General features: G+C 51.9%; 2 protein-coding genes and 1 non-coding gene across 8 annotated transcripts; all 3 read right to left on the bottom strand.

The window, feature by feature from the left end:
- Positions 1-1544: 1544 nt before the first annotated feature.
- Positions 1545-17114, bottom strand: LOC142042756 (ciliary microtubule associated protein 1A-like). 6 transcript variants are annotated; one of them, XM_075052994.1, is made up of 11 exons: positions 16653-17098; positions 16141-16211; positions 15159-15241; positions 10127-10337; positions 5202-5476; positions 4989-5114; positions 3990-4190; positions 3668-3769; positions 3188-3309; positions 2619-2759; positions 1545-1802 (listed from the first exon to the last, which is right to left on the bottom strand). In XM_075052994.1, exons 5-11 carry the CDS (start codon positions 5218-5220, stop codon positions 1716-1718), a joined length of 798 nt encoding a protein of 265 aa, XP_074909095.1. In that variant the 5' UTR covers positions 5221-5476; positions 10127-10337; positions 15159-15241; positions 16141-16211; positions 16653-17098; the 3' UTR covers positions 1545-1715. The 6 variants fall into 6 exon arrangements, 5 of the variants coding, with proteins under 5 accessions (XP_074909095.1, XP_074909094.1, XP_074909096.1 ...); XM_075052993.1 differs by having other exon boundaries at positions 4989-5476; positions 16653-17101; XM_075052995.1 differs by lacking the exons at positions 4989-5114; positions 5202-5476 and having other exon boundaries at positions 16653-17055.
- On the bottom strand, positions 6402-6486 carry LOC142042990 (small nucleolar RNA SNORD45). The gene has a single exon (XR_012653907.1). It is a non-coding gene; the product is annotated as a small nucleolar RNA SNORD45 (small nucleolar RNA).
- Positions 17115-20852: 3738 nt separating the features above from the next.
- Positions 20853-24885, bottom strand: LOC142042927 (E3 ubiquitin-protein ligase PHF7-like). Its single transcript, XM_075053503.1, is given in 9 exon segments — positions 20853-21487; positions 21671-21789; positions 21942-22055; positions 22281-22412; positions 22414-22653; positions 22885-23009; positions 23289-23390; positions 23483-23574; positions 23908-24885. Coding segments are annotated over 9 exon segments (1602 nt in total). The 5' UTR covers positions 23951-24885.

Below are 24885 nucleotides of genomic sequence, written 5' to 3'. Positions count from 1 at the left end.
GGCCGCCCCCAGCCCCTCTGATATCTGAGGACAAGCTGGAATGCACGGGGGTTTATTTTCTGCCAAACTTTGTTACGCTTTAACGCAGCAGTCCCCTTGTCACCATCACTGTGTCACAGTCACCATGTCTCCTTGTCACCATCACCAGCACTGTGTCACCACCTCTGGCACCATCGCTGTGTCACCGTCACCATGTCACCATCGCAATATCACCGACCCCACCATGTGGTACTGGGCCCTCTGGGAATGGGGACACCATCAGTGTCAGTGTGTCACCATCACCACCTCACAGTACCCATCCTGCTGATGGATGGCGGCACTGTCACCGTGCCACCGTCACCATGTCACTGTCACCATCATCACCCCACGGTACTCGCCCTGCTGCCATATGGTGCCACCCAGTGCCCTCCCAGTGCCCCCAGTGCCCCTCCGGTACTCCCCCAGTGCTCCCAGTGACCCCCATCCCCCCTCAATCTCAACACCCACGACCCCCTGTGACCCCTGTTGACCCCCCCCGTCCACTGCCACGCAGGCGCTGGAGCGGCAGTTTGCAGAGCAGTGGCGGGGGGGTTGCGGCGCTGCCAGTTTGAGTAAGGCTGGGGGCTGGTGCAGAGCTCCTACGGGCAGGACGTGGCCTGGCGGGTGTCCCTGCTGCAAGGTGGGGGGGTGGGGGGGGCATGGGGACAGGGATGGGACGGGGAGACCTGGGGGGGCCCTACGGCAAGGCAGGATTTGACCGTCCTCTCTCCAGCGCTGAGGCAGGCACTGGGAAAGCTCGGTGCTTGCCCCTGCATCAGCACCTTCATCTCACTCAGAGGTGGGGATACAGCACTGACCTTCCGGCACCAGGAATTGTCGTCTTTGTATCAGCCCTTCGGAAGCCCTGCCAAAGCATCTCCCAAATTCCCTGCTGGCAGGAGGCTCTCCTGTAAACCCCTGCAGTCCGAGCCTCCTCCAGACTTCTGCACCCCTGGGATGGATGCTCCTCCTGGCACCGGAGGACCGGGCCACTCTCCTACGCAGAGGCAGAGCTCCCTGGCACACTTCTACACACAACCATCGCCGCCTCGTGCCCTGCCTCTCTCGGCAAAGAAGCACCTCTAAGACGGGAGGACATGCTTCAGGCCCGTTCGTTGCCGTCACTCTCACTCCTCTCGGTATCTACAGACTCCCGAGGGGTGCTTGGGCTCCTCTTTCATTAGGACATAAGCAGAGGCTTTGCCTATGTCTCAGGACGACGGGTGACGCCATCCAGGCCCCAAAGCCGCCTGCTGCGGGTCCTATACTGCGCGGCGGCGACTGGTGGAACGACCGACTGTCACTCCCTGCTGTACCACTCAGGGCTGGGCTCACACCACCAGATCCCACAGCTCCAGCTTCCCACCTGGCTCCCGCTTCCCAGATTGCCTTCATTGCAAGGCTGCCGTGCAGTCTGATGGAGCGAGCGAGTATTGCGCGTGCTTTTGAACCCCCCCCGGCAGGCAGGATGCCTTGGCATGGGCTGCGTCAAACAGCCGTGCTCCCGGGATGCAGCCGTCGCCTTGGGCTGCAGGTTCCTCTCTTGCTGCTCTCCCTGATGATCCGCACCCCGGCTACGAACCTCTCCGCTCGTGTGCCGGTGGTAGTTGACCAGCACCTTCACCTTCCTCGCCCTCGCGCACCCCCCCTCGCCACAGCTGAAGGTGAACAGACCAGACCTTTGGGGGTATGTTGTTTTACTGCAGAGACAGTAGAGGAGTTGTGTAGAGGGAATGGCGGAGTCCAAAAGTGGGAGCAGGGGCCTGGGGCTTGATCAGCGTCACCTGGAAGGGGAAAAGCGAGAAGAAAAAAAGGTGACCGTGGTGCCTTGTTCGCAAGAAGACTTTTGTCTTCGGCGAAGGCCGTCTGGCATAACAAGTTGATGGCCGTGCATTTGCCGTTTGCCGTGCATTGCTGTGTGCGTGCCCGGGCACTTTCAGCTAACTCCCCCTGTGCCAGTGGCACACTTGCTGGAAACCTCCTGTGTGATCAGGACATCTCTAATGGTCTGCTGCTGTTACTGATTGGCATTTCTCCCTTTTTGGAGAGGCATATAAAGGCAAGAGAAAAAAAAAGGGGCTAGGGGCAGGTAAAATCCATCCCTCGAGTGTTTTCAGAAGGCTGCTCAAAGCAAAGAGCTTCGGTTTGACACAAAATGGAGCGACGTGCCCACTCCGTCTGGCAGGGCAAGCTCATGGCTGGAGCTGAGCTGGCACTGGCACTTGCTCCAAGTCCAGAGCCCTTCTAGCTCCAGCCAGACTTTGCTAGATGCCCCTGCCCTCCCAGGTGATCCCCCCTGCATGAGAAGGGTCTGCCCTTGGCTCTGCTTGTGCCTTCTGCAGCAGTGTGTCCTCCTGAAGAGCTTGTAATGTGCGAGCACGTGTCAGCATTGAGCGCCTGAGCTAGTGCAGAGGCAAAGATGTGTTCTTTGGCCTCACTCTGCTCGGCTTTGGGCCAAGGCAAGGGAGCAGGCCTGCTGTCCTGCGGTTTGTCACTCCAGTAAGGTGGTCTGGAGTTCTGAGAAGCCCCGTTGGAAGGGGGAGATGCTTAAGGGCTGGTTGTTGCAAAGCAGGGGAGGAGATTTGGGCAGGCTGCCTTACCTTTCCCGGGCAGTAGTCTGCCGGTCCTGGCTTCACTGTTTTGTCACCTCCAATTCCACTTTTGCTTCCCATCGTGTACATGGGAGCCCTTTTTTTGTAGGTGTCCACTTCCACCTTGGGGAATGCAGCAGGACCTGGCGTCTGTAAGAGAGGCAGGGAGGTTGTTGGGTACAAAAGGCAGCAAACAAGAACAACAAAAGTTGATTCTTGCCGGGTGCCCACGCGGGCTGCGCTAGTTGAGCTGGCTGGCCAGAGAAGTGGCGTGAGAGGCACGGAGCGATTGGAACAAGGGCCCCTCCTGTTCCCCTGCAGAGAGGCAGATTTCGCAGAGGAGAGGGAGATTCCCATTAGTGCCGATGAGTTTTGCCCCACCAAAACTGTTAGTGTTGGAAAGCGAGGGACTGCGGGTGTCGGCGTTGCTGTTGGCAGCAGGAGAGCCACGGGACCCACGGCTTCTTGGGGTTTGCTGCTGGTGCAGGGAAGTGGGCGTGAAGAGAGGCTGCAGCCGGCGTCGGAGCCCTCCGGCCCTGAGGAGAGCAGCTGCGAGACAGCAGAGAAGCGTAGCTCACCTTGGCGAGGTCTTCAGCAAAGCCGTTGTGCTTCCTCTTCCCTTTCATGGAGTAGCAGGGGCTGGCGTGGGTGTAGGCTGTGTTGGGTCCCACCAGCCTGGGCAGGGTGTAGGTGCCAGGACCTGGAAGGGGAACGGGAAGAGAGCGTGTGTGAGTCCGGCAGGGAGAGGAGCAGCGCCTGGGTGGGAGAGAAGCAGCCTGCCAAGCCTGCTGCGAGGAGCTTGAAGGATGTCTCGCCCCTCTCCCAACGCCTCCGTCTTTTGTCGCACGTGGCGTGTGTCGGCAGCTCCAAGCCCGAGTTGCCGGTTCTTTTGTGGGATGGGAGAAGCTGGTGCTCCGGGACATCAAGCAAGCTCGTCAAGAGACCCTTGCGCCCTGCTGTGTAGGCTTTTCGCTAGGCCTGTCAAAAAAGCTGCCCGGCAGGTTTTCCCTGGAGGACAGGCGGGCTGCAAGCGTGTGTATTTCCCCGAGTTCCCTTACCTGGAGTTTCATCGGTTTTGACGGCCTTGTGCCGGAAGGCCATGGACGGCGCCGGCGCGCATTTGTAGAGGTGTTGGTTGGCCTTGTCGGTGGAGTAGTCACCTAGGGAGAAGCAGAGAAAAGCAGGGAAGCCGGGCTCTCTTCCTCAAGCCAAAGAGGAAAGGTCAGGAGGAGGTGCTCAGCCACGTTTGCCTTCTGCCTGGAAACCTCTGAAGCTCCTTCGGGACGCGAGCTGATGGTTTTGTGCCCCGGTAGCACAGGGCAAAAAGGCAGGCGTGCTGCTTGTGTCGCCTGGAAGAAGTGCTGGCGAAACGGTACTCACTTGGTCCAGGGGTGACCTCGGTCGTTATCTTGGGAAGTCCGCCCATGTGCTGTGCCGGAGCCACGTACTTCCCGTTCCTGGTGATGGAGGGCTGGACGTAGTACCGAGGGCCCGGAGAGCAACTGTCTGCGCCGGGAGGTTTGGCCCTTTGGAAAGTGTACGCTGGGGCTTTGGTTTTGGTGGGATTGTGAACCAGGTAACCTAGGAAGAAAAGCCTGTGAAAGGACGCCTGCCTGCAACTCCATATTTAAAGCTACTTTCTAAGTGGAGTAGCTGGAGTTGCTGGCCACAAGAATTTCCCTTCCTGTGTGGTTTTTGTCCTCCAAGAATGATACCGGCAGGCCAATACAATGGTACAATGACTTCCGGCAAGAACAGTGTAGGCACTGTGCAAGTAATCAGAATACCACCAAAATGCAATTGTTATGAAGTATTAAATCCCCAAACCGTTGCTATGCTAACTAAAAGCAAATGTAAAGATCGCCTCTGTCACATTTTGCTTTCCCGCAGCCCCAGTGGGAAAGAAATTGAAACCTTACTGCTATTATGGAGGAGAAGAAGAAAGTGAAGGAGAAGAAGGTGGTGAAGGAGAAGGTGGTGTTGAAGGAGAAGAAGAGAAGATGAAAACGGGGGAGAAGAATAGGAAGAGAAGATGAAGTAGAATAGGAGAAGATGAAGAAGGAGGCGGAGAAGAGGAGAAGAGAAGGAGGAGAAGAAAAAGAAGAGAAGAAGGAAAGGATGAGGTGGGAGCAGCAAGTTCGGAGCAAAGACAGAGAAGAAGCTTCCTCCTGTGCTGCTATGGCCACCTCTGTGCTCAGCAGAGTCCGGCAGCTCTTTTCCCGGGCTTTCCCCAGAGCAGCCTGAGCCTTCCTCTGGCCCGCCTGTGTCCTTGCTGCAGCTGAGAGCATGGAGGCTTGGAGCAACGGGGAACGGAGCCGTGGCTGCTTGTCCCCTGGAGGCAGCGGATGTGGTGCACCCCGCTTGCGACGGTGGTTTTACCTGTTGTCCCGGGGATCGAGTACTTGGGTCCCGGGCTGGTGAACTGGGCCATGATGAGGCCGCGTGGGCGATGAGGTCTCCAGGTGCCCACCCAGGCTCCGTCCACGTCGGAGGCGGCTACCGAGCCTGCGGCAAGAGCGGGAGAGTTGCCGAGGGGCTTCCCTGGTGGAGACCCGGCGTGAAACCTCCCCGGGAGGAGCAGCAACGCTTCACCTTTCTCCATCTTGGCCATCGGACTGGGTGCGGATGAGCTTGTCGGCCGCTGCACCTCTCGGTCGCAGAGCACGGCGAGAGCGAGGGCAGGCAGCGATCACACAGGAGAGGTTGTGGTCTCGGCTGCCAGGTGGCCTTGGGGAGAGGCCTCGGCTCGTCACGGAGACGCCCAGTGACGTCATAGAGCTCCGGGCGCCTGTCGTATGGGCTGTTGCATCATACGGCTGATGGGGAGCTGGGGACGTCCAGCTGGCAGGGCCAGACCTTGACGAGGTCTGCACGGCAGAAACATGCAACGAGGGAAAAACTGATGTGATTCCTGGGTTTAATCTGGCAGCCTTGTGTTCTTATACTGTTGGGCTGACCTAATAATATGAAGGTAGCTTTGAACACCTGGAACTTCTTTTTCGTGTCCTATTTTCCAGGCATCCCTTAATCTACGGTCTTCCTCCTAGGGAGGGTGAGTCGGGCCCGGTGTTAGTCAGCAGAATTTGCTGCTGGGGGCTCTCAGTTAGCGAGGTTTAGGAATACCTCTGTGGTGCCGCTTTGGGGAGTTTCTCCCTGGAAATCGAGGCAAGAGAGCCCTTTCCCAAGGTGCAGAAGAAACCGCGTAGACTTGTGTGTACCTTCTAGATCATGCAAGTAAAGTGAGATGCCAGCCAGAGATCGGGAGTGTGTTCACATTTCTCCCCGATAAGTCAAATGCCCTATTTTTCATGGGTTTCTCACAGGAATAAGAATCGTGAGCGGGCACAGAAGGGTTTCTGTACTGGGCCTGGCTGGGATACAGGTAATTGTTTTGTCATCGCACCCTGCACGGTGCTGTTTTCAACGCTGACAGCACACCGATGTTTAGCTACTGCTGAGCAGTGCTTATGCAGAACCAAGGTCTTCTCTGTTTCTCACTCTGCTGCCCCAGCGAGCTGGCTGGGAGGGGACACAGCAGAGACAGCTGCCCCCAGCTGACCGAAGGGGTACCACGGTCCGTACCACGTAGCGTCATGCTCAGCAAGAAAACCGCGACTGGGGGAGTCTTTCCAAGGCAGCCACTGCACCAAGATGGCTGGGCATCTGCCTGCTGGTGAGAGGTGGTCGGTGGTTGCTGTCACATCAGTTGGTTTCCTTTTTTATTCCCGGCACTTGTTAAACTGTCTTTATCTCGACTCCCTTAGGTCACAGCCTAAGGAAACCAGAGCTTCCTGGGTCTCAGAGTAATTCTAGAGCTAAAGTGGCGACAGACATCAACTCTAGATCACATAGTACATGCCAAGGCTCATCACTGACCCAAGAAGACATGCTCCTCCTGTCCTACCCAAGGCTTTCAAGTCCAACACACTTTCTTCCTAAAGCAGGACGCTACCTTATTTACTTGTAACACCATTCCTACGTTCCGTGGGATGGGGCTAGAGGTAGGTTACGCAAGCCATCAAGCCACTGTCTGGAAGCACCAGAGCCTTTTGGGTACTGTTTGTCACCATGGTTTGCGTGAGAAGGAAACTAAAACACAGAATAGATGGTGAGAAATTTAACCTGCCATGGAGATAGCTACAGTGAACAAGTACGATCGGGACCAAGTCCTTTTTCTCAGGGGAAAGGCACACACCAAATAAATAATTGATGAACAGACCAGTACAATTCAAGTTAAACAGGAAAGAACCAGCAGATTTGAGGAACGCAGCGTAAGAACTGACTACCACAATACTTCCTTTGTATAGTACTAAAGCATAAACCCACTACACATACACAAAAAGTGTATGTATTACATAAACATATGGTTCCTGTAATCATTACATCATTATTTAAATACATTTTAATATACACTAATGTCTATTTCTGTGTGTATAAATATCCATAAAATTCAAACCTTTACTCTTCCCCTGGCCACACACACCTTTCACCTCAACGTACACCAAGAAGCATTGTAAAATCCACAAGTAATTATCTACAAAACTCCAGTAAAACCTGTAGCTAAGAAATATTTCAAGATGACTGCTACAAAATTCATCAGGAACACAGACACAACCACCAGTTAAGGAACATTAAAAGCACAATTTTCCCAAATCTGACAACTCTTTTAGGATGTGAATCCTAATGTTTTGCCCCTTACATTATTATTTTTTTTATTAGGTGGTGAAATAGTTTTTGCCATTGGTATCCAACAGCACCCGGTTCCCTAGTCAGCAGTTATCAAGATTGTTAATTAAAGGTGGTTGTTTCAACAGCTACCCTGTTCGCTTTACCTGGACATGCTGAGGGTTGACAGGAGACGAGGATCGTGACCTGTGCTGGCGTGATTTGATGAACGCCAGAACTTCATCTGCCTTCATTTGGCACAGCTGTCCCACAAGAGCCACTGCTGTTCGCCCCCAGGTAATACCCCTCATCCTCAAACACTCTGAGGGACTGTCACCCTAAGCAGGGCATTATTTTAGTCCTTAATCAGATAAGCGCAGCATCAAAACAGAGCAATGGAAATGCCGTAGTTAACATTTACAAAGTTTGCAGCACGTCACATGCTTCCTATCCCGTTAACAACCTTGGATGTATGAACCGCTCATGAATATGACCTGCATTACGCACACCTGGACATACCTACAGGCATGTGTGCGTGTATACGCCTACGCTACTACGTTTCCTTCCTCCCCTCTATTTTCTAGTCTAGAAGCATCAAGCTCAACGTCAAATGAAGCACATGCAAGTGGTAAGGTACCAGTTCACTTCGGATCATCGGTTACTACCTTGGCACCCAAGTTACTGCTCAAATCACCATGAGTCTCAAAAAGAACAAGTCTAACATTTAACAAAACTCAAGTGCCAAAGCTGCCCCAATCGGAAGCTGCACTGGGAAGGGATTTCTTATATGCACATACCTATAGATCTATATCTCATATTGCCATCTGTGCTATCTTGAGGCAGTACTTCAACCCGTGGGTTTTCAGCACAGCAACAACAGTCATAAGCAAGAGTGCCTCCAGTTACTTGGGGATGCTCTGACATAAGCCATTGCTGACGTTTTTCACCTTGTGGAACTGGAATCCAATTGTTGGAGGCTACGTCTGGTAACCAACGCCTCTAAAACTGATGCTGCTCGTTGCAGTGTTTATCAACCCCACAGCAAGCACAGGGCAGTGCTGTGCCCAGATTCGGTACAGGCTCCTATCAAGGGAGCCACGTGGAAACACAGCTACAGCCTCCTTGCAGGTAAAGGAGCAACGCAAAGCTCGTTTCCCAGGCCTCGGTAATTCTAGAGCTAAACTGACCTCCTTCAGATTTACGCTCCGATAATACATGCCAAAACCCACCCCAGGCCCAGGGGAACTAACAAAGTAGCTCCCGCTTGTGCGTCACGGTGGACTGCAGGGCAAGAGAGAAGGGGCTGGGGAGCACGTGCCCGACCCCTAACTCCCCACCCGGGACATGGCGGTTGCTACCCTCAATAAAAATATTATCAAGTAATATGTATAATATGTTTGAAATAACCAGAGAGCTGCTAAAGTCCTGTGTACAGCCCCCATCTCTTAAAATTTAAAATAGGGAAACAACGACTAGACATGATTTAGGGTTTAGGAACTAACTGCTAGACAATGAGGCTTTATGTTTATGTCAGAAAAGGTAATAGATTGTGGTTGGGTCAATAAACCTCGAAGAACCACTTGGAACTGCCAAGATTAGGGAAGAAGTAGGGGGTTAGGGTTAGTGACAAATTGCTATATATGCGTTGAAAGCTAACAAAAAAAGGAAAAAGGAACCAAATCATGTTGTACTGGATGTGGGTGTGGGAAATCTGAGAGAGGAGAAAATAAAGAGGATGTACAATTACTAATATCCCCCCCTACAAGAACTTAGAAGTGAATAGTTCAAGGGATGAAGAAAGTGATAATACGAGTCCAGTCTCAGGAAGAACAAGACAACAGAAACCTATAGTAGAGGCTCCACCTAGACAAGCAGTGGGACCAGAAGCAACACCAGTATACGTACATGTACCATTTACCACCCCTGATTTATTAAATTGGAAATAGGTGGTTGGATCACAGTAAAGCAATCCTGAAGGCATGCATATTATCCAAATTATATGAAATAAGACAAAGGGATAAAGATACCCCTTCTGCTTTCTATGAGAGATTGTGCGGAGTGGCACAAAAAGGGACTGATTTAGAGCCAGAAGGTCCCAGCAATTTAAAGTTGTTTAATATGTCGTTTATCAGTCAAGCTGCAACAGATATTAGAAAAAAATTGCAAAAAGCAGAAGGGGCAAATGGAATGACAATTTCATAGTTATTATCCATTACATATAAAGTATAGAATAATCGAGATGAGGAGGCTGAGAAGGAAAAATGAGGACTTGCCAAAATTCAGGCATCCCTTGTAGCTGCCCTAAATGATGGGAGAAGCAGAGGGCAAGGAAGGGGACGTGGAAGAGGTGGATTTCAAGGGAGAAGAGGACAGGGAAGTTATGATAGAGGAAATTACAACGTCCCTTTAGGAGCAAATCAATGCACATACTGTGGATAGGAGGGACACTGGAAAAAGGAATGCCCTAATCTCCCTAATGATAAGGGAAAAAGGAAAGAGGAGGCTATTAAAGTAATGACAAAAATCGGGTTAGACTGAAGGGGACCAGAGGAATCTACTAAAATCTCCCCAGCCGATCCTCTAGTTCCAGTTAAGCTGGGGAATGAGACAACACATTTTTTAGTTGATAGTGGAGCCTCACGTTCTGTAGTAACTAGTTGTGAGGGTCCCTTAAGTAAAACTAAAATAAATGTTGTTGGTGTGACAGGGCAAAAAACCTTAAGACCATTTTTAAAACCTATGGAGTGTTCAATTGGTGATACTAAATTAACTCATGAATTTCTCTATATGCCAGAATGCCCGTTACCACTGCTTGGACAGGACACACTTTGTAAGTTGAATGCACAACTAACCTTTTCTGAAGACTCCGCTCAGTTGCATGTTCCTCCAGAAACAGCTTGGAAAGCCCAGATATGTTTAATAACTGAAGAAAATCCCGATGAAGAAACGTATATTCCAGAAGAAGTACTAAATGCAATTACACCTTTGGTATGGGCATCGAAGATACCTGGACGAGCGAAGAATTTGATTCTGGTAAGGACTGAACTTAAACCGGGAGCCCAGCTGGTAAGAAAAAGACAATTATTCTATTAAGCCAGAAGCCCGAAAGGGTTTAGAACCTATGATAAGCTCCTTTTTAGAATATAGACTGTTAAGAGAATGCCAACCAGAATAGAATACCCCAATTTTACCTGTAAAAAACCCTCATTCTTCAGAGTATAGACTGGTACAGGATTTATGAGAAATTAACGTGAGGACAGTAGATGTTCACCCTGTGGTTCCAAATCCATACACTCCCCTTGCTTCAGTCACTGACAGTAACGCTTATTTTACAGCATCGGACCTGAAAGATGCTTTTTTTTGTATTCCTGTGGATAAGCACAGCCAGACCATCTTTGCCTTGGAGTAGGAAAATCCAACTACAGGGAGAAAGACACAACTACGTTGGACTGTTCTTCCCCAAGGATTCAAGAATAGCCCCACCTTGTTCAGTAACATACTGCCTAAAGAGCTGGAACTATGGCAAAGTGATAATGATGCTGTGACTTTGCTGTGATATGTTGATGGTTTACTAATTGGTTCTGATAATTACAAGGCCCACTTGGAAGCCACCATTAGTTTGCTTAAACTCCTGGGCCTGGTGGGTTATAGAGTTTCTAAGAAAAAGGCACAGATTGGAAAAGAAAAGCTCCAATACATGGAGTTTGAAATTATGAAAGGACAAAGAGAATTAAGCAATGAAAGGAAAAAAGCAATTTGTAGGATCGCTCTTCCTACATCAAAAAAACAATTAAGAGGATTTCTGGGAATGGCTGGATGGTGTCGTTTATGGATCCCCAATTTTGGACTAATTGCCAAACCATTTTATGCTGCTATAAAGGAGGAGATCCTTGAATGGACACCAGAATGTAGAAAAAGTTTTGATAAAATTAAGAGAAAGCTTATGGAAGCCGCTGCCTTAGGACTTCCAAACTTAAGAAAGCCCTTTTATTTGTATGTACATGAAAGACAGTGTGTGGCACTAGGAGTTTTGATACAAAAACTGGGAAGCTGGAAAAGACCAGTAGGATACTGTCCTGGTTTCAGCTGGGATAGAGTTAACTGTCTTCCTAGTAGCTGGTACAGTGCTATGTTTTGAGTTCAGTATGTGAAGAATGTTGATAACACTGATGTTTTCAGTTGTTGCTCAGTAGTATTTAGACTATAGTCAAGGATTTTTCAGCTTCTCATGCCCAGCCAGGGCACCTGACCTAAACTGGCCAACGGTGTATTCCATACCATGTGACGTCCCATCTAGTTTAGGAACTGGGAAGGGGGGGCAGGGATTCGCCGCTCAGGGACTGGCTGGGTGTCGGTCAGCGGGTGGTGAGCAATTGCCCTGCGCATCATTTGTACATTTCGATCCTTTTATTACTACTGTTGTCATTTTATTAGTGTTATCATTATCATTATCAGTTTCTTCTTTTCTGTTCTATTAAACTGTCCTTATCTCAACCCAGGAGTTTTACTTCTTTTCCTGATTTTCTCCCCCATCCCACTGGGTGGGGGGGGAGTGAGTGAGCGGCTGCGTGGTGCTTAGTTGCTGGCTGGGGTTAAACCACGACAGATACTTTTCCAAGCAATTAGATAAAGTCAGTAAAGGATGGCCAGCCTGCCTGAGGGCAGTAGCAGCTACCGTAATGTTGATTGAAGAATCTCAAAAATTAACATTAGGCCAACCAATCACTGTGTTTGTACCACATGCCGTGTTGCCTCTTCTTGAAAACAAAGGATGTCATTGGATATCACCAAGCAGGTTAGCTAAACATCAAGCTGCATTGCTTGAACAAGATAATGTAGCAATTTCAATGACTTCTGCTCTAAATTCTGCTACTTTACTCCCAATTTCTGAATCCAGCGAATTGCATCATGACTGTTTGACTACTATTGGCACAGGTGTATTCCAGTAGACCTGACCTGCGGGATGAACCCTTGCCTGATGTGGAGTTGGGAGCTATTCACTGATGAGAGCAGTTTTGTATTGAAAGGAAGGCGAAAAGATGTGGTAATGTCTACTCAAACTGTAGAAGCTAAATCTCTGCCTAAGAATACTTCTGCCCAAAAGGCAGAACTGGTAGCATTAACATAAGCCTTGGAACTTGGCCAACAGTCAATATTTATAATGATTCTAAGTATGCTTTCAGAGTGGTGCATGCACATGGAGCGATTTGGAAAGAAAGAGGACTTCTAAGCTCACACGAACCCCAATTAAATATGGAGAAGAAATAATGAAACTTTTACAGGCAGTTCTGCAAGTTGCAATAATACACTGTAAAGCCCATCAAAGGGGGAACAGTGAAATTATAAGGGGAAATAAAAAAGCAGATCAGGTGGCAAAAGAAGTAGCTCTAAAAGAGTCAAAGTTTGAAGGAGCCTTAATTCCAACACCTCATTTAGAATTATCACTTCCACAATATACTGAGAGAGAAGATCAATTGGCAGAACAATTTGATTGTTCTAAAAATGATCAGGGATGATGGGTGGCACCTTTGAAACAATTCTTAAATTTTGAAAAGATGTTGAAAATTTTACTTAAAAGATTACATCAACAAACACATTCAAGAGCAAATGCATTGGTATTGACTGCCAAAAGATAGGCTGCAGAACCAAAAATGCAAAATCTAACAGATATAATAATTAAAAGATGTGTTCTTTGTTGTGCTAATAATCCAAAGATTACCAAGAGGGTTATAGGAGAAGTTGTGATACAAGGAATAACTCCTGGGGAATACTGGCCAATAGGTTTTATGGAACTACCAAGGTGAAATTCATACAAATACTGGTGATGATAAATACCTTTTCTGGTTGGCCAGAGGCCTTTCCATGTCGTACCAACAAGGCTAGGGAAATAATTAAGGCCTTATAAAAAGAAATTACCCCTAAGTTTGGTATTTTAGAAGGACCCCATTTTATTGTAGAAATAGTACAGGAGATTTTTGAGTATTAAATGAATGAAAGAAATTTCAGCCTTGGAATCCACAGGCTAATGGTAAGCTTGTAGAAATATAAGAGAGGCAATGGAGACAGGGTGGTTGAATAAAATCCTGCTGCTAAAGTCGTGCGTACAGCCCCCATCTGTTAAAATATAATAGGGAAACAACAGCTAGACATGGTTTAGGGTTTAGGAACTAACTACTAGGCAATGGGGCTTTATGTTTACGTCAGAAAAGTTTTTGTTATATTTTCTCTCCCCTGTCCAGCTGAGGAGGGGGAGTGATAGAACGGCTTTGGGGTGCACCTGGTGTTCAGCCAGGGTCAACCCACCACACATCCTCAATTTGGATCCATACCCCAGCACTGCACTGCCCATCTTCCTGCTGCTGCTGCCCAAAAGTCACAACTTGAACTATTCCACATCATCACGACTGCCCTTTGCTCCTCCAGGTCCTCTTCTGGCCTGTAACACACTCTCTGCTACGCACACCCCGCTGTCCCAGGCTGCACCCCGGGGCTCTGTACGGGAACCCTGTCTCGCCAAGGGCTCGAGGCGCAAGGACCGAGACCGAGAGCTCGGCCGGACAATCCCGTGCTGCGGTCACTTTGTCCTCCCAGCCATGAACCCGTTTGCTTCCCCAGGCCCTGGCAACTGCTCCTGTGCTGCTCCTGCGCTGCCGAGGGCACCCACAGACGCTGCTCCGACTTGAGGAGCAGCACGGACAGCTGGGAGTGCGACGCGTGTGCTGGCCTGGGCACCGGTAAGAGGCAAAGCGCCCGGCTGCCCCTGGGCTGGGGCCAGGGGCCAGGCAAGGCCTGGCAGCGGGAGCCCAGGGTGGGCCTGGCAGAGCCTCTCTGCTCCAGCAGACCCTCAGTAGCATATAGGCCAAACAGACCTAAGAATAAGACTTTATATGTAAAAAACATCATTCATTCAACAACAAGCATACACCACTGGCAACATTTGTCCTTATTATTTATTAATGTACACACTCAATTAAAAAGTAGAAAAATCAGCTCTGTGAAGAAATACAAATATACCCATTTCATAAGTCTTCCTTGTTATATATGTATTTTCATAAACTTCTGGTAAACTTTTACTCTGGAAATAATGCATTCCAAATATTTGTAAAGGAATCTCAAACAGGATCTCTGTTATGTTTGGCAGAATACAGGTTATATAGTCTTACAGACACAGAGCCACCTGCTCTTTCTCAACCCCCTTTAGCACTGGGGCCTAAGAACACAGCAAAATAACCCCATATTGTCTTTGTTACATGATCAAATTCTCAAAAATCTGGCAAAGCAGCAAGTCATATTTAACCCATATAGACATAAAACCAAATCTTGGTACAAACACTGAAGTGACGCAATAAACATGTACCTATTTAGAAACCAGGTTTTAGAGTCTTTTCGAATATTATTTCCTGTTAGATCTTTGAAAGAGTAGAATTTTGAAAGTAAACATTTTTCTGCAACTTCTTCAAAGAAGAAACATGAAACGTTTCTGACCAGTAAGATAAGAAAGATTTATTGTTTTGTTTTCACTTTCCTTCTTGCATCCTTATGCTTCTTCCGGCATTCCTGAAAATATTTAAATTTTAACATAATATTGTGAAAAGTTTCCAAATTCACCTGTTTGTCTCAAGCACTTTTTTTACATGCAATAAAGTAACTGGTCCTGTACGATAACAGAGATTCGGTAATTTACCTGACCGGACATCACAACATAATGTTATACACACTTCTATACTAAAAAAATTTTAGTTCCCTGGTAATTACAAAGTTTCAAGCCCTTCTAAAGGTCCTGAATTAATTTTTAATGCAAATTAAGCAAATAAGCAGCCATGTTTCCTCCTCATGCTAAGCCTTCAGCTGCAGTTACCAAGTAACAGATGTTAAAATACTCACCTCAAGCAATAATCTACGTCTGTCTTCCCAACCATCTTTTTCTTCACCGAGGTCTATTGATCTACAAAATAACTTAGGGCCCTCTGCACAAAACAAAGAACAAATTAATACAGTTAAACAATTCTGAATATGGTGGTGGTTGTAAATCTTATGAGCATCACAGCAATCAAGTCAGAAGGCTTGTTCTTCATATTCCCCTCTTGCCCCCACAACATGGTTGGCTCAAACAGAAATGTTATGTATTACAGCCTTGTGTACTAAGAAAAATAAAAAGCAGCAGCAGTTTCCTTAATATGCTGCAATGTAAAGTGCAGTGAAACAGCATCTGTTTCATTAAAAGCTCAGCACCATTATCGCACATCTCCCAGGAAAATTCATGCCTGCTAAGGATTCAGAGCTCAAATTTGACAGGCACTGTAATCAGATAGGCTGGAAGATTACAGTACAGTAACTGTATTAACACAGTAACTTTTTATGATCGTTATCTCAGAAAACAAACATTATTTAAGGCTGTCCTGTGCATTGCTTGGGAGGTTTTTTTGATTTTTTTTTTTCCTTTGGGTGTTGTTTTGTTTATTATTGTTTTGTTTGGTTTTAACACTGACATTTGTTATATTCACAAGAAAAAACCCCCACGTTATTTAGGATCAAGAACCATGGGGCGTATGTGGCTGATAAGAATATTTACATATTTTTTTTTTGCTAAGCCCTAAAAGACCAGCTATGTTCAGATCATTAGGCAATTATAAGAAAACAGGAAAGCAAGATAGCTGTTCAGCATTTATTTTACCAGGACTTTCTTGTGGGATGTGCTACCACAGTTTATACCACAAGTAATGATGGAAAACTGCTATTATTTTTTTTTCTTCTTAAACCCCTCATCTGTGTTTTAACTACAAAATATTAATAACTAGGCAGGGTTTTCTTCCTCATTGAATTTCATTAAGAGTTACAAAAAAGAGGTGAATAAGTTCTGTTATACCTCTTAGTCGTTCATCATCTTTGGAGAAGAAGAAAAATCTAACACCTTCTGTTTGCGGTAAAGAGAAAAACCTAGACAAACACAAAGGAATTTTAGCATCATAAAAGTTACTGTCAAATTCCATTAATGAAAATTAAAGCTGTAATGCTTCAGAAAAATAGTATGCATTGAAGAACACTACTCCATAGTAACCAAGTATAGCCTTCTAGAAAAAACCACTTCTTAAGAAAACTTAATATATATTTGACTTTTGGCCAAACCCACTACCCAGTTAAATTCTCATGCATCGAACTAGAAACTCAGCTTTTATATTCAACTTCAAATCAAGTGTGGTATTGGGATTTTTGGCTATTACATTCTGTGCAGCAAGGAACAGTTTCCTAAGAAGACTTCCATTGTTCAGAGATGTGGAATGAAGATGTTTGTTTCCCATGACCTGAGTGCTGCTATTAATGTTTTCATAGCATTAAACAACTACAACCAAGTAGACAACAAATACAAATATAACTTGCATTTCTTTGTCCCTTTCACTTTCTGATGCCTCTGGTTCATCATCACCCTCAGAACTGCTGTCTTGGAAACGTGGATCTTCTTGCCATGTGACTTTTACAGGTTTTATTGCTTCAAGTATGTAGGGCTCTGCAATAATATCACAATTTAAAAAAAAATAAATATCAGATTATTCCCCTACTTGACAGTAAAAATTTCTACTTCAGAGTGAAACACTTAAATTGGAAAACACAGATTTAAGAAGGACAGAAACCTACCCTCCCATGTTTTCTATCACCTTCTGGGTAGGTATGAATTTAGTTTGCTTTCTCATATATCACAAATTCACCCTCAAAATTCACAACTAGTATCACCACAGCATAGGGAAAAAGTGTACAAGTCCATCTGAAGCTTGTTGTTAGGGTCCAGGGTTCTATCAAGTCACACCAACCTAACAATCATTATTAACTGAGTTCGGAGTAATTGTGCCTATTCATATTTTTAGCTTGCAGAAGTTGGAATAAAAGCTTTCTTTCACTGTGAACTATCTTAGTAAGTTCCTTTGCAAAGAAACTCACAATGCCTTAGCTTATTCTTTCTGTGAGTTTAAGCTATGTTATTTTCACATATGTATTCCTGCCTATAGCGTACACAGCCAGTTGCCAGAAGAGCAGTTTACACATGGTAACCTGAACATGTACCTGAGCCCTTACTACTCCACCTCACCAAAAGGAAACCCATGGAACCCAGAAAGAGAGGGAGGAACCCAGAAGGAGAGGCAGGAATCCAGAAGGAGAGGTGCTCTGCTGGACCTGGTGCTGCTAATGGAGGAACCCAGAGGAGAGGGAGGAACCCAGAAGGAGAGGCAGGAATCCAGAAGGAGAGGTGCTCTGCTGGACCTGGTGCTGGTGATGGAGGAACCCAGAAAGAGAGGGAGGAACCCAGAAGGAGAGGCAGGAATCCAGAAGGAGAGGTGCTCTGCTGGACCTGGTGCTGGTGATGGAGGAACCCAGAAAGAAAGGGAGGAACCCAGAAGGAGAGGGAGGAACCCAAAGGAGAGGCAGGAATCTAGAAGGAAAGGTGCTCTGCTGGACCTGGTGCTGGTGATGGAGGAACCCAGAAGGACAGGGAGGAACCCAGAAGGAGAGGGAGGAACCCAAAGGAGAGGCAGGAATCTAGAAGGAAAGGTACTCTGCTGGATGTGGTGCTGGTGATGGAGGAACCCAGAAGGAGAGGTGCTCTGTTTAACCTGGTGCTGGTGATGGAGGAACCCAGAAGCAGAGGGAGGAACCCAGAAGGAGAGGGAGGAACCCAGAAGGAGAGGTGCTCTGTTTAACCTGGTGCTGGTGATGGAGGAACCCAGAAGGAGAGGGAGGAACCCAGAAGGAGAGGGAGGAACCCAGAAGGAGAGGCAGGAACCCAGTCGGAGATGGAAGAAGCCAGAGGAGAGGGAGGAACCCAATCGGAGATGGAGGAACCCAGGAGAGGTGCTGTGCTGGACCTGGCGCTGGTGAACAAGGAGGAACTGGTTGGGGATTTGAAAGTCGGCAGCAGCCTTGGCTGCAGTGACCCTGAGGTGGTGGAGCTGAGGATGCCGAGGGGAGGGAGCAGGGCGAAAAGCCAAGGCCACAGCCCTGGCTTCCAGGAGAGCGGACCGGGCCCAGCCTTGGGAACCAGCTGGTGGCAACAAGGAGACCTAACAAGGCGGGGGAAGAGCGGGCTGGGGAAGGCACGGCCCTAGTTCTGGCTGGGCTCCGGGACAGCATTCCCAGAAAAAGTCAGGGACATCCCTCCGGGGATCCATCCGTCCACCTTCGCCAGCGGCGGGGGGCAGCTCTGTGAGGAGAGGCCTCGGCTGCCCCTGCCGGCCTGGCAACAGCTGCGCCATTGGCCACGGCTGAGCCAATCAGCGGAGCCGGAGGCGGGCTGTCAGTCACAGCTAGAGGGGGCGGGAGGCTGAGCGGCCTGAGGAGAAATGGAGGAGAGATGGGGTGGGGGCAGCCGGGGCGAGGAGGGGGATAGGGATGGGGATGGGGATAGGGATGGGGATAAGACCAGGGGCAGGGGCAGGTATCTCCCAGCGTGGACGGGGCTGGGGGGACCTGGATTCCTCACGGCCCACGGGCCCTTCCGTGGTCGCCAGCCCTGGGCCCGAGCGCTCAGCCCCAGGGACAACCCCACAACCAAGGTCGGAGCGGTTCCTGCGGCTGCCCCGAGGGTCGGCAGCCCCCAGTCAGCCCTGAGCACCTGAGCTGGGGTGAGGTGGAAGAGACTGGAAAACAGCTGATGGAGAGGAGGCGATGGCAGCAGGTACAGGGCCTGTGGCGCCTGGGATTAACTGAGACTGTTACCGTTAAGTCGGCCCTTCAGAAATTCTCTAAGGCTCAATTTTGGAGTGTTAGAAAGCAGGCGTTCTTTATTGCAGCGCTGGATGGACGGGAGGATCATTCCGCCTACCTGACAGTTCCTGGTGCCGGAAGGTCAGTGCTGTATCCCCACCTCTGAGTGAGATGAAGGTGCTGATGCAGGGGCAAGCACCGAGCTTTCCCAATGCCTGCCTCAGCGCTGGAGAGAGGACGGATGCAGGGAGAAACTCCCCAAAGCGGCACCACAGAGGTATTCCTAAACCTCGCTAACTGAGAGCCCCCAGCAGCAAATTCTGCTGACTAACACCGGGCCCGACTCACCCTCCCTAGGAGGAAGACCATAGATTAAGGGATGCCTGGAAAATAGGACACGAAAAAGAAGTTCCAGGTGTTCAAAGCTACCTTCATATTATTAGGTCAGCCCAACAGTATAAGAACACAAGGCTGCCAGATTAAACCCAGGAATCACATCAGTTTTTCCCTCGTTGCATGTTTCTGCCGTGCAGACCTCGTCAAGGTCTGGCCCTGCCAGCTGGACGTCCCCAGCTCCCCGTCAGCCGTATGATGCAACAGCCCATACGACAGGCGCCCGGAGCTCACGTCTTCCCAGTCACAGCAGGCAAGAGCAGAAGGACAAAGCGCTGCCACCGAGTTCTCTTTTGGACCCTCTGTACCTCCTTTCCTTCCTCTTTGTTGGCAGGAAAGCCCATCGGGTCTCCCAGCTTCCCCTGCCTTCCTCAGAGAGGACAGCTGCTCCCTACTGTAATGAAGCAACTCGCATGCTGCATCAAGGCCTGTCAGGAAGGCGCTCAATGCACACACCGTAAGACCACCTCTAGTTTGCCTGAAGAGCAGAGGGTGGTTCACATCTGTACAGCCAGCCCAGGGGATTCTCTTTGCGCTTTGGTCACCGTTATTCTTTGATTCAGCCTTCCAGCTCTGCGCCAACTTCCGCGGAGCTGATCAGCCGTCACTCTGCAACCACATCTCTTCTCCTTCCTGCACTAGAAAGGTACTTGCTGGTCTCCAACGGGAGGGAAGTCCTTTTGGATGACTGACATTTCCCAGGCCCCCTGTTACCTTGCCGTAGAGCACGTGTGGGTTTTTTGCTCTAAAGGGCGTCTGACGGGACTCAAGCCCTGAGTAACAGGTACTGCTCTGGCTCTCCTGAGCTCTGAGGAGCGCGTTCCTGACCAGGTGTTTGCAGTCTCTCTTAAAAAGGATTTCTTGGCTTGTTCTGCAAGAAGGAAGCCTTCAGCTGGTGCAGCAGCAATCACGTTGGAGAACAGGACCCGGAGCTGGGGAACGGGAATGGCCTTTGGCTACTGTAGAAACACAAGCTGCAGAATTCTTCATGTCACAAAGACAGTCGTGACACCGACCTCAACTTTCCAGGGAAAGGAGCTTTGCCACTTTGCCCCAATTCTCACCAACCTGGGCAACAAGGGTGGGAAATGGGTTATAGCCTTATCGAGAAGGAGACAGAGTTGAAGCGTGTCAAAAGTCGCTGGGGCCGGGGCGCGTGATTTTGGGGGGCGAGCCGTGAGGGCCGTGCCGTCTGCGGGGGGCACAGCCCACATTGCCGGAGATGGGCGGTGGTGCCGACTGGGCCGTGCCGGGCCACCCTCCCGGCGGCGGGGGCAGAGAGCCGAAGCCCACGGCCATGGCGCGGGGCAGCCGGCCAAGGCCAGCCCGCGAGGAGGGAGGTCTGGGGAAGGTGCTGCCAACCGCCAGGGAGAGGACAACGCTCTGGGCCCAGCCCCTACGGCTGCCCCCCAAGAAAGGGAGAGGTGGAGGAGGAGGAGGAAGCCGACGAATGAGCGTGCAATGTCCCAGCGCAGAGATTAACGGCCAACTTTATTGTGCGGGTGGAGGGGGATCAGGACCAGCGCTCAGGGATGGCGCACGGCTGGTCCCGTGGCGGCGTCCGGGCCGGCTGTAGGGATGTTGGGCCCGGCGTTGCAAGCGGGAGCGGTCTCGCATCCGCACGGGCCCAGGGGGGCTGGAGCTTCCGCTGCTCTCGAGCGCTGGGGAGCCAGAGGAGGACCCCGCTGGCAGCTGGCTGGCAGTGCTGGTGCTGCTGGTCTCGGGTGCCGGGGAGCTGTGGGACGGCCCCGGCGCCGCCTGGCTGGGGGTGCTGGTCTCAGCACTTGGTGCTGGCGCACGGCTCCTGTCACGGCGTCTTCTGGGCCGGCTGTAGGGGTGTTGGGCCCGGCGTTGCAAGCGGGAGCTGTTTCGCACGCGGTCGGGCCCAGGGGGGCTGGAGCGGCTGCTGCCCTGAAGTGGCGGGGAGCCTTGGGACCGCGATGCTGCCTGGCTGGCGGTGCTGGGGCTGCTGGTCTCCGACGGTGGGGAGCCGCAGGAGGACCCTGCTGGCAGCTGGCTGGCGGTGCTGGGGCTGCTGGTCTCCGGTGCCGGAGACCTGAGCGATTGCCCCGATCCTGCCTGGCTGGCAGTGCTGGGCCCGGCGAGCTCCGAGCTGGCACTGGAGGCTGTAAGGGGAAGCAGGAAGGTCAAGGGCACGGCCCCCAGGCCCGGGGCAGGATAGGCCAGAGCGGTGCCCCCAGCCCTCCTAGAGCAGAGAGGCTCTGCCAGGCCCACCCTGGGCTCCCGCTGCCAGGCCTTGCCTGGCCCCTGGCCCCAGCCCAGGGGCAGCCGGGCGCTTTGCCTCTTACCGGTGCCCAGGCCAGCACACGCGTCGCACTCCCAGCTGTCCGTGCTGCTCCTCAAGTCGGAGCAGCGTCTGTGGGTGCCCTCGGCAGCGCAGGAGCAGCACAGGAGCAGTTGCCAGGGCCTGGGGAAGCAAAGGGGTTCATGGCTGGGAGGACAAAGTGACCGCAGCACGGGATTGTCCGGCCGAGCTCTCGGTCTCGGTCCTTGCGCCTCGAGCCCTTGGCGAGACAGGGTTCCCGTACAGAGCCCCGGGGTGCAGCTTTGGCAACTTACCCCTCTTGCTCTGCCTGCTCCCTGCCTCCGGGACAAAGGCACTCCCTGGCATCGCAGCGGCTGTGCCTCTCGCCTAGCTCTGCGTATTGATGCCTGTTCTCCCATGATGGCAGTCTGATGGAGAAAGGAGAATGGATGAGCCCCTGCTGCCCCGGCATAAGGGAGATGCAGGGCGTCCCTGCTCGCCCCTCCCCCCCCGCCCTGTTTCCAGCTCCTCCGTGAAGCTGAAGCCCAGACTCGCGGGACAGCGGAGGGCCAGGAAGGACTGCTGGGGCAGCCCCTGGCGCGGCACAGCGCTTGCAGCCTCCTGTCTTGTGAGCCGGCCAGAAGGACACCAACCTGATGGGGACTCGGATCCCCATGGTGATCATGTCTGAGAGAAAGTGCTCCGTATCTCTACAAAGTGGGCACTGGAACAAAATGCCGGCGCACAGAGCCTGTGCCTGCAGGAGGAGAAACGTAAGGGGCACGAGTGAGGCCCTGGTGCTGCCGAGCGCCTGCCGTGCTCCGGGGGCGAGCAAATCCCGGGGGCGAGGGAACGGCTCCTACCTGGATGCAGCCCCTGTGGAACCAGGCGTGTCTGCACGCTGGGCACACCATGGTGCCGTAGGACTTTCTCTCCTCCACAAGGTCCAGGCAGATGAGGCAGGTGGTGTTCTCCTCCGGAGCCGCCTCCACTGCCTGCTCTGGGCGGTGCTCCCAGCAGAAGGCCCTGGGGGCAAGAGGAAAGGGATGGGCGAGGAGAGAAGGGCTGGCTCCTTCCCCAGTGGCGGCAAGGAGGGGAGACGAGGTGTGAAGGAGCCCCAGACCTTGTCTGGCTGTGGCTATGCCTGAGACTGGCTGTTCTGAAATGTCACTGCGGGTTCCTTCCCTGTTTGGCTGATGCTGGCAGGAAGAGGATTGAAAGCAAGCAGCCTCCCCTGTGGGGGCCAGCTGCCCTTACCTGTAGAGCCTAAAGAATTGGGTGACGCATCCACCCTCCACGGCACAGGGGAGATGGAAGCTGCGGTCGCAGCCTGTTTCCTGGCAGAGGATGGCGGCCCCGCTCTCGCCACAGACGAAGCAGTGCTGGAAAGAGCAGAGCAGCCCCCATCAGCGGCAGCCCCAGGGCCGCCACGGCCAGCCCCACGCCTCCGGGCAGGGCGCAGGATGTGGCCGCTGCTGGGTCACACCCCGCAGATGCGCCTGTCGGACGAGGCTCCTGTGCTGGAGCCTCTGTGGAGCTGCTGGGAGCAAGACTCCTGCCCCAGAGCCGGCCGGAAGGGCTGGGATTTCTTTCTCGGGTCCGGGCCAGGCTCCCGCAAACCTCTCCCGGCACAGATCTCCCCGGTCCTGTCAGGTGCTCACCTTCTGCGCTGCCCACGCGATTGTACATTCAATATCCTCGGGGAGAAATCCCATGAGTCCTGCTTCCCTGGCCCCTCGCCGAAAAAGCCCGCTGGCAAAAAACTGCAGCAGAGAAAAGAGGAGGAGCTGCTGCTGAGGAGAGCGTGGCAGGGACTGCCTGTCGGCAAGCTGGAGGGAGCCCCGGCGTAACTCACCAGGCAAAACACGTGGGCACAGAGCCCTCGCTTCTCCAGTTTGTCCCCGCAGAGAGCCGGGTCAGCCTCTGCCCGGCGACACAGCAGGCATGCTGGAGGGGAGAGAGCAAACGCCACCGGGAATGAGCACCTCTGCGGGGCCGGGGGAAGCGTCCCTGAGGGATTGCCCCCAAGGGCCTGCTCTGCCCCTGCCGAGCTGGCTGATGGGCAGGGCTGGAGGCCTTGGAGAGGAAGGGGGCATTGCAGGCACGGGGGTCCCAGCAGGTGCCCACTGCCCAGCCTGGGCCCCGCTGGCTGAGGACAGGAGGGGCCCTGCCCCGGGGTGGTCGGGGAGCTCCTGCCTCCCCCTGCCACCGCTCTCGGCCCCACGCCGACCGCCCCGACGAGCCCTCTGCTACGCCGCGGGAGGGCTACTTTGCTCTCACCCTGCTCCATCGAGTCGGGGGCCTTCTGCTTCCTTGCGGACATGGCGCACGTCAACGGTGAGCGTTCGGAGAGTCCCTGTCCCAGCAGCGCCGGGCGTCTCCTCCAAATGCTCCTCTGCTGACTCTGAGGGAGAAGCGGGGCGCGGGCGAGGGAGAAGCCAGAGGCGGGTGAGCTTGCAGCACAGGCCCAGCGCCCCGAGGCCTGGGGCCCCCCTCCTCCCTCGGCAGCCCCGCACCAGCCCCGTCCCTCCCCTGCCCTCTCCTCACCTCACCAGGTCGCACTGACGGGCGGCCTGTGCCCAGCGCTCCTTTTTGTGGGCTTGCCCCCGCGGGTCACAGTGGCCACTGTGACATCAGCACCGCTGGCCCGCGTGCGCCCCGACGACGGGCAGGGACGCCCTCGGCCACCTGCCGCCCGCTCTGAGGCGGCCACCGCCTCACCGGGGTGGCTGCGAAGTGCCGAGGCGGGGGCCCGAGCCCTCGGCACCCACCTCACCGGGGCGGCTGAGGGAGCTGGGGCTGTTTCGTCTAGAGAAGAGGAGGCTGAGGGGAGACCTTGTCGCTCTCTACAACTACCTGAAGGGGGGTTGTGGTGAGGTGGGTGCTGGTCTCTTCTGTCAGGTGGCTGGAGATAGGACGAGAGGCAATGGCCTCAAGTTGCGGCAAGGGAGATTGCGGTCAGATATGAGGAAACATTTCTTTACTGAGAGGGTTGTCGGACATTGGAACAGGCTGCCCAGGGAAGTGGTTGAGTCACCATCCCTGGAGGTATTCAAAAAGCGAGTAGATGGGGGTGCTTCAGGACATGGTTTCATGGGCATGGTTGATGGTTGGACTTGAGGATCTTGAAGCTCTTTTCCAACCCAAAGGATTCTATGATTCTTTGATTCAGCCTTCCAGCTCTGCGCCAACTTCCGCGGAGCTGATCAGCCGTCACTCTGCAACCACATCTCTTCTCCTTCCTGCACTAGAAAGGTA

The sequence above is a fragment of the Buteo buteo genome, chromosome 21 (assembly GCF_964188355.1).
Source record: "Buteo buteo chromosome 21, bButBut1.hap1.1, whole genome shotgun sequence".
NCBI lineage: Eukaryota > Metazoa > Chordata > Aves > Accipitriformes > Accipitridae > Buteo > Buteo buteo.
Note: the sequence above shows the minus strand (reverse complement) of the source record. Positions and strands in the feature narration are given on the sequence as shown.